At 35.2% G+C, this 9,548-nt stretch overlaps 1 protein-coding gene across 3 annotated transcripts; it reads right to left on the reverse strand.

Moving 5' to 3' along the window:
* Positions 1–1,715: 1,715 nt before the first annotated feature.
* On the reverse strand, positions 1,716–6,614 carry LOC123517071. 3 transcript variants are annotated; one of them, XM_045276922.1, is made up of 5 exons: positions 6,566–6,614; positions 5,750–5,853; positions 3,935–4,048; positions 2,252–2,358; positions 1,716–2,078 (listed from the first exon to the last, which is right to left on the reverse strand). In XM_045276922.1, exons 3-5 carry the CDS (start codon positions 4,025–4,027, stop codon positions 1,808–1,810), a joined length of 471 nt encoding a protein of 156 aa, XP_045132857.1. In that variant the 5' UTR covers positions 4,028–4,048; positions 5,750–5,853; positions 6,566–6,614; the 3' UTR covers positions 1,716–1,807. The 3 variants fall into 3 exon arrangements, with proteins under 3 accessions (XP_045132857.1, XP_045132856.1, XP_045132858.1); XM_045276921.1 differs by having other exon boundaries at positions 6,487–6,614; XM_045276923.1 differs by lacking the exon at positions 6,566–6,614 and having other exon boundaries at positions 5,750–5,857.
* Positions 6,615–9,548: the final 2,934 nt, after the last annotated feature.

The raw sequence follows: 9,548 nt of genomic DNA on the forward strand, positions 1-9,548 counted from the left end.
ATATTAGTGTAAAAACATGTTGGTTGATGCTGAGGATTGTGAGGCATTGGCAGGGTTTACTTTTATTCCATACATGCTAACTCATCTGTGCATTTCCATTATGAAATTCAAAAGATGGGGTCAGATATTTTAGATTGTGTAGTTAAAAGTTCATGTGTTACTGTACACAAACAACAATTTCAATCTCATTTTTTAATAATAGACAACCTGGACAGGAAGGGAGTCAAACCTTTCCCTGTTCCAGTGAACATGTTAGTCCCAACTGTTGCCAGCTTCAAACTCAAATCAAGTGTTACATTTCTCATAGGCCCCTTATTACTCCACTGGCATTTGCTCACAAACTCAAAGGTTATTAAACTTAAGAGAAACCATTTTTTTTTTTTTTTTTTTTTTTTTGTCCAGGGGGATGATAATTATGAAGGTATTATTTTTTGCTATCACTTTTCTTGTTTTTGAGCATTTGATATTGAGCTCTTACAACTGCAGCTCAGGTTGATGGATGACTTTGTTACCAAATTCCACAAATTCAAACTCAGAAACATACTCAAATAGTTTTGTAACACAAGATGTCATAATGCTCATTGTACTATATCTTGATGTGCTTCATAAAGAGCTAAAAATGTATTGTTGTTCAATGCTTTGCATAATTTTCTCAAAATATTAATTTTGCATATTATAATCCAAGCTGCAGTTACTCACTACCTAGTTTAAAGATTTGCCATACAGGAATCCTCCAGTAAGTTCAGTACAACCTTTCTTTTTCTATTGCTTCCATTGTCTTTGATCCTGACTTGCAAAATAGTAAAAGAATAATGAGCACAGAAAACTTAATAGCTCAACAGTATTTGTGTGTGTGTGCATGTGTGTGTGTGTGCCAACCATGTACTTGTACATAGTGTAGGGCTTGAGCCATACTTGTGTTTTCCACCACCAGCTTTCCCTTTACCCAATGTGTTCTGTAAAGCAAGAAATACGTAACACATTTCATGATATACCTGCTATGTGGAACTATAAAATGAAATCTAGAATGTACATTTTTCCGTTTGGTCTTCTGAACATGATGGTGTCCAAATTATTATACCATGTAAATTGATTATGGAACTCTCTACAAAGCCATCAATTCTACAATGGCTGCAACTGACCTGGTTGAACTTGGAAGATTCTAAATATCCCTACAAGTAACTTCGTACTTCACAAACATGTTATTTTATGATGTTTTCACACACTTTCATGTCTAAGAGATATTTTTTAGCAGATTCAGTTATTCATTCCACCTGTTGAGAATGGCATATGTGAAATGTAAACAGTAAAGCAATTCTTTGTCAGAACATTTTTGCTTTACTGAATATTCAGCAAACACCAACACATCCAGCATGGTTGGCCAAAATGTCCTGCCTAACTTATGCAATGACCAGTGGCAACTAACATCCAGTTGTGCCTGTATTGGTAACAAGTTCATCTTGTACCCTTTTGATTGTTTTCCCTTCAAAAGCAATAAATTACATGATTAGTCATAAAAATTAACAGACTACTGCTTCTTTCCCTTACGAGTGCTTCTTTGTTGAAGCCCCATTCTCAAAACCATCATGTAGTGGATAGTGGCATGTTAGTCATCCAATCTATCACCAATTCTTTAAATAGTAATATTGGTAACAAAACTTTCATTTTATCAACGTTTTGCTCCATTATCAGATTCAAAGAAAATCTTCCACAAATAAAATACCTTTTTTATTTACTCTTCATAACAACATGCACAATAGGCGAAGGAGTTACAAAACAATAAAAATTAGCCTTAACAAAGTTCATTTTATTTTTCTTTTTTTGCCTTTGAAGCTTTAGCATTCTTTTGTGGCTTGTTCTGTTTCCCAGCATTAGCAGCCTTGGATTGTGACTGCTGCTGCTGGTGCTGCTGTGGTGCAGGTTTGTGTGGCCAGATGAGCAGCTTCAGAGAGAAGAAGCCAAGGAGAATGGTCTGCAGCACCCATCCCAATGTGGGCACCAGATTCAATCTCAGCTTCTGGCATTTGTACACAGCCACCAGTGCCTCTGTTATGTGAAGTGCTGCCAAACCCAGCAACCTGAAGAAAAAAAGAAAATGCATAATTCAGTAATAATACACCCCTCTTCCGAGAGAGAGAGAGAGAGAGAGAGAGAGAGAGAGAGAGAGAATTCATATCTCAGACAGTGAGAATGTACAGAAAGGTAGATAAAGATAAAGGGAGAAACAAATACAAAGGAATAAAATGCTCACCCCAGTTTTAAGTATAGCTTGTACTTTGTGGCCACAAGTTCAGCATATCCTGATACTACAGTGCCAAAGTACTGTGCACAGATGTACTTGTGGTCAAAGTAAGTCACCTGTAATAATAAAGACATATACTAAACATGAAAATACACATAGAATTATGTGAAGAAGCGATATAAAATTTGTGAAGAAGTGATATAAAAATGTCACCACCAGTCTTAAAATTGTACGTTTTCTTTTATATAAATATGGTATGATTACAGTACATTTAATCTTTGTTTAATACGCAGAATTGACACAGCGGTGAACATTCACATCAATTTGATAAGGTTTGAAACAAATGGTCATATCCATCAAGGTTTATCAATTACTAAACCATTGTGAAAGGCCCACTAAATTGCTTCACAAAGCAAGTGCTCAAGACCATTCACGAGATCTTGTGGACATTTACAGACACTGACAATCTAAAAAGATTTAAATGAAATATGTGAAGAGCTCAGGACAACCATATTCATGTATTGACTGCATTGGTGAATTGCCCTCAAACCATCAATTACTGATTAGTGCAAGTGTTTCTATTATCTGATCCTTACCTTAATTTCCATAAAAGCCTTCAAAATACACATGAAAATAAATAAAGAAATAAAATGTTGCCAATATCCTTATCTAGTAAAATACATAGTTGCTGAAGGAACAATCACAGCTGTTCAAACACTAGATAATAACTGAACACACACACTTGAAATAAACACAAGCACAGCCAAAGCTGTCAGTTCAAGAAGTTGGCAAAAATAAAAGTGCTGTATTATTAAATACAGTAGGACTTTTTATAAATATAACTAAAATACAAGTAATTTCTTAAAATATTTAACAAGATTAATTAATGTTGATATAAGAAAGTATCCTTTGAAAAACTTGACAGCCAACAATCTGACACAACAAAGTGCCCCTATCCTGCCATCAGCTAGAGCAGGACATCCTCACCCTGTAATCTGTACAATTTCACAAGTTATATAATTTGCATCTATCCAATTGCCAAAAAGACACATGACATTAAACAATATCTTTGTGACTTTGTTTCACTTACAATGTCTTAGACAATAACTAATCTCACATTTTATAGATACACAACATGTGCTCTTCTGGGTTTTATCTCGATATATGAAGTTGAATTGGACAAGAATCACACATGCAGAGGTATTTTACTTGTTGCAATATTTCAAGTACAAGTTGCCTGTGACAATGTTCAAACAGTAATTAGTCTATAGGCAAGCAGTGCAATATGTATCAAACATTTACATTATTTTGCTTTGGAAAGTTGAAGAGCACCCGAGAAGAGACATCCACCACATCATCCTAGTAAATTTAAGTATTACTTCTCTGACTGTTTATCAACGCATTACAATGGCAACTGCAGTTAGTGCAAGTAGTTCACATCAAAATACCTTTCCTAATTGAATATATCCAAGAAAATTATGATACAATTTCTACAAGTTCTTTAAATGGTAATACAAAAACAAGCAAATACATACAAATAAAAGAAAAGTGTCCCGAGATACTTTCATAGCATATATTCTTGAAAAATGACGTGGAGAAAAAAACACTGAATGAACTCCTTACTGACTGTATCTGTATCAATGGTGAGAGTAGCTGTAGCATGATACTACTGTGAAGGACACACTGACTCACCAGAGCAAGGGCAACAAGCAGCAGGGTGGGCAGCATAAGGAGGGGGTTGACCACCTTGAAGTAACTTGAAGGAACTTTCTTTGATTTGGCCATTCTGTTTCACACGTCTGGTGTCTGCAAATAAAACAATCAACAATAGTACTAACAGGTCAAGAATAGAAATAATAAACATTACCTGATAATAACTATTATAATAATATATAATAAAACTGATGATAGTGTTGACAAAAAAAATAATAAATAAATAAATAAATAAATAAATAAAAAAATAAATTAATTAATTAAAAAAAAAAAAAAAATAATAATAATAATAATAATAATAATAATAATAATAATAATAATAATGATGATGATGATGATGATGATGATGATGATGATAAATATGTAATAACCTATTAAAACCAGAATAAAAAAAAAAAGTTCCAGTCCCTAAACAGGACAGACCAGAATCATAATGGAAAGTATTTTGAAAAACCCTTACGAGTTAAAATTTGGTTTATGTAACTGAGAGAGAGAGAGAGAGAGAGAGAGAGAGAGAGAGAGAGAGAGAGAGAGAGAGAGAGAGAGAGTGTGTGTGTGTGTGTGTGTGTGAGGGACTAGTGAAGATTCTCCTCAAGGCTAACTCACCCTATCCACAAAATGACAAAAACACATTATCAAGATACAATGTTGTGAGGGTCTTCCAGGTTAGGATAATATGTTGAGACCATGCCCTAAACCAACCAATTACATGACTGCTTCATGTTCACCACTTGTTTTCAATGACCTCACACCACATAACTACAAAGTTATACTATGTTATATGTGCTTGAGAGAGTTTATTGCACTAATTACCAAGACTTCCACAATTTCCATTTATATGCTTTTATTTTCAAATGTCCAATCCTTAATTTATTACCTTCAATCATGAAAATCCTTTGATAATTACATGGCTAACACTGAAGTATAGCAGTTTGTACAACTTGAAGAGGCAAGACAAAATGGACAGTAGCTACCATAATGCATAGCAAAGCTCACACAGAACTGAGACAGTACCTGCAACCTCACCTTCCCCTGGCTAGGGATGGGGAGTACTTGCTTTCTCCAACTGAAACCTTGCTTTACCACCAAAATTTACCAAGCTTGTGGTGCATGCATGATAAATCTTACCATATATATATATATATATATATATATATATATATATATATATATATATATATATATATATATATATATATATATATAAGGACCAGGGCAACATGAGTCTATGCCTTGTATTCTGGTGGTGGACTATCTGGTATATACCCAAGTATTGGGGTAGTGGGCTCAAAAATTATTAAACAGCATTCTAAAACCACTTATCATACCTAACACAAGTCCAAACTTAATCGTGTGGTTCAAAGCTTAACAAGAAGATCGAAACTTAGTATAGGAAATCCCTGCATGAAGCCTGACTTGAAATACATCAATAAACGACCTGATTCCGAGTAGCGAACAGGGATTACTCACCTACAGCTGCCACTTTCTCCTACTAGACCATCCAACGAATATGAAACCAGTCTACACTATTTCTACAGTGCTATATTAGTGAAGCGAAGACCATTTAATCACGTTGCGAGGAACAAAGACCTATAATCTGTTTTTAACTCACCAATCTATCTACAACTGTGGACTCAGCATTTAAACCTTGTCCAGATGCCCCTCCACATGAAAACAGGCAAAATTGTGATACTACACCAATTTTTAAGTTCACGCATATTACAAGCTACACACGGTCATACAATAAGCACAGCAAATGAATAGATGAAGACCATAAAAGGCAATGAAACTTACACGAGCACGAAGAGCAAAAGCGTGGTCCGTTGGTAAGGAGTGCTGTCACACAGAGTGTCGCCGGTCGCCCGCCGCTCTCCGCGTCTAGTGCACCACCCGTCACTCTGCCTTGCCAGATTACACATTTATTTTTGTTATTTGCTATTTCGTACTCGGTTTGGTGGCACCCTTAATACAATTTTTGGCATGTTTCCTGCTGTAGAATGTGAATTCCTTTAACCTTAAAGGCTAATCATCGCAGCAGTTTACAATAATAAGCGAAAATATACAAAAGCTTCCATTTGATAATCATAAGCAGCTTCATATTTAAAAATGTCAATGCTAGGATTTGATGTGGTGGATACCCTGAATATGCCAACTTAGACAAGTTAGATACCAGTAAATGACAGTTCACCCAGTGTTAAATTATCCTTTCTCACATAGTTGTCTTGCCTCATCATCTCATTGCCTAAATTTCATTTCGAAGTATGCGTATACTGTGTGTGTGTGTGTGTGTGTATATATATATATATATATATATATATATATATATATATATATATATATATATATATATATATATATATATATATATATATATATACGAGTATATACACACACACACCTATCTCAAAGCTTTCCCAAATCTCTGCTTCCCCAATTCCCATACCAAAATCATATCGCGTAATGAAGAAAATACAACTTTAATGAGGATGATCACCATAAACATTGGAATAACTGAAGAGCAGAAATCTTACACAACATATACACGATATCTGTCCTTATAAATCTGAATATGGCTCCTTTCCTTCCACGTACGCCCCTTGTCTCTCTCACCACCTCACGGAGCGGTATGGTGTGGAGGCATGACGTGGCGCCAGGCGTATCCAGCACAAGACCAGCTGGGCCTGACGTGGCCGGGGCGTCTTCCAACAGTTCACCAAGTCTATATTTATCTATTTACTTTATTTCCTGTGTTTTCTCATTGGTAATGTCATTAGTAAAAACAAGTTTTTTTTTCTACAACCCGTTTAATCTAATTCAAAATGCAATGAAATAAGGAAAACACGCCTAACGCCCTATAATAGCTCATTTCAAGTACGTAACGACATATTGATAAAATAGTTATAGTCATTATATCAACAATGTCATATCCTAGTATAGTCATACTTTTTATCAAGATTCCCAAGCTCCCTACCTACAGAACTCAGTGCATTTGCAGCATTTGTTAATTGTAAAAGGCTGATATTGACATGATGCGGCTCCACACGAGTACTGTCGAGAAGTACCCATTTAAACTAGATATACGCCAGTGACGCCACCAACCCCTTTATCTCAGGACCTACTTGTAGCATATCTTACCTACGCTGCACAATGTCCTTGGTAAGATTCAATGTAGGTAGAGTCTTGGCGAAAGGACTTTGATTTAATTTTAAGAAAAAGATTAAGGACGCCTGCACTAAGTATGTAAAATGAATGAAGACATGATAATGAAAGGTAATACATAATATTCATCATAACCGAAATTGTAAGTTCTATTCTCTCATGCCGACTTTTTTTTTTTTCTTCTTCTTTAATATTCTGCAATGTTTGCATATTTTATTCAAATTTCACTAGATCGCGTTAAGTAGTAAAATAAATGTCATTAAAAGGACTAATCTATACGTACTTGTATCCCCAAAAATTACTCTATGGAGTACATTTATAGCTGGTGCAATGACCCCCGGCACTTTTGCTTGGTGCTGATTGAGCCTCTTTCCCCTGGATTTTGTTGTCTTATAAAGATTTCTCTTCTCTCTCTCTCTCTCTCTCTCTCTCTCTCTCTCTCTCTCATCCTGAACCCAGCTACCAATAATAGAATTCCACACAGGTCTTCTACCACCCTTCCATTACTTACCTGAGACATCAGCTATACATACCAATTCCAAAGCCAATACATTTCCGTGGCAGAAGACTCTCTACAACAGTAAAATTTTCCATGAAGAGGTGTTGCAGATCATCACTTTTAACTTCTCAGCAGTTTGTGAATGATAAGAAGAAACATTTCACTGAAATGCTAAAAATATTACTGAGCAAGTTCATGGAAAATGGCCAGAAAAAAATGTAAAATGAAAATTAAATCAATTAAAAAATTAATAACAAAGGAATTCAAATTAATAAGATCCTTACATTGAATTACTAAAAAAGAGAGAGAGAGAGAGAGAGAGAGAGAGAGAGAGAGAGAGAGAGAGAGAGAGAGAGAGAGAGAGAGAGAGAGAGAGAGAGAGAGAGAGAGAGAGAGAGAGAGGAAAATTTTTAAGAGCACAATTTAGCCTTTGGAAGTTAAACTGATAAAAGCATCATAAGATATGATTAGTAAACTACTGGAATAATCAACAAAGTTAAAGAGGAAAATGAACTTGAGTGATATATTTCATTACAGTTCAAAAGAAATCCCTAAGCTGTTAAGGAATGAATGGTGCTTATTTATGTGGAGGGAGAGGAGATAAAAACTAAAATGACACATCACACATCCAGGACTAAAAACAGTGGGTATCACATATGAAATGTGAAAGAAAAGAGAATGTCAGTGGAAGAACTTATTCAACAGAGCAGGATAAAATACAGGAAGCAACATCAGGGAAGTGCTGATACAAAGGCCAAATTATATACCAAAAATGGTATATAATTTGGGAGACCTATCATATGAACAAAGATTGTGTAGACTGCAGCTTCCAACCTTAGAAATAATAAGGGAAAGACAAGGGAATTGAAGAACTAGATAGAGAGAATCTACTGGTGTGATATAAAATTAACATGAAGGGACAGAAGAAAGCCAAAGAGAATCACTCTAAGGAGAGACACTGAAACATAATTTTCTCCACATAAGCACAAAAACTTGAAATAACCTAGATGAGAGAGTGGTCTATAAAAGAAGTGTTCATCTTAAATATGAATAAATTAATTTGCTTTCTAATGATGTAAAATTGTTAGGAGCAATAAAGAGCCAAGAGGATTGCAAGGATCTACAGAGATTTATATAAGATCTATGCTTGGAACCTAAAGTGGAAATTTTTATTTAATCCTAAGAAATGGCCTGTTATGGAGATGGGAAAAAACTTAAGGACACCTACATGTAACTACATAAAATGAGTGAAGATATGATAATGAAAAGTAATAAAGGATTTGGAGGTGATTATTCAAGACATGCTGTCACCAGAGAAACATATGTGGGGTTTTTGGTTCCACATATAGGATGTTAAGTACCATTTAAAGGAGGCAGTGGCGTAGTGGATAAGATGGTAAGCGTGGGATCAGGCAGACGTCCATGTGTAGGTTCGAATCCCACCACATACCACCTTGAAACTTTATCATTTATTGAGTGGTTTAAAGTTACCTACATGTCACCATGATACTCAGATTCTAGGTGGTTACACTAAAGATGTGCTTGGGCAGTGATATAGGCCCTAACATGGGTAGGCTAGAAATAAAACTGCCAAAGCCACTAATGGGTGGAAGCTCCACAGCACTTTCCATACTCTTCAAGTATATCTACAGGCACTATAAGCCATAACATAAAAACAAAAAGTACCTTTGACCTAGATAGACATGGATATCAAGAAAATCATTACAAATATGATACATCCCAAATTGGAGTACAATGTAATATGCTCTCTATATAAGAATATAAGGAAATTATAAAGAATGTAGAAGGTAGCTACAAAGATGATGCAAGAATTTAAGAAAAAGGACTTATGAGAGACAGGAAGAAATCTGATTACCAACACAGAAAGGGAAGAAAAATGGGAGACTTGATAATAATGTACTACAGTTAGTAAAC

The sequence above is a fragment of the Portunus trituberculatus genome, chromosome 41, assembly GCF_017591435.1.
Source record: "Portunus trituberculatus isolate SZX2019 chromosome 41, ASM1759143v1, whole genome shotgun sequence".
Taxonomy (NCBI): Eukaryota; Metazoa; Arthropoda; class Malacostraca; order Decapoda; family Portunidae; genus Portunus; species Portunus trituberculatus.

Bases quoted from the DNA above. Each gene is read 5' to 3' on its own strand.
- LOC123517071 (XM_045276922.1), bottom strand. From the start codon at position 4,027: ATGGCCAAATCAAAGAAAGTTCCTTCAAGTTACTTCAAGGTGGTCAAC. The intron at 2,359-3,934 runs GTGAGTCAGTGT...TTATTATTACAG, and splicing joins TGCTTGTTGCCCTTGCTCTG to GTGACTTACTTTGACCACAA. The intron at 2,079-2,251 runs GTGAGCATTTTA...TTTTTTCTTCAG, and splicing joins AAGCTATACTTAAAACTGGG to GTTGCTGGGTTTGGCAGCAC.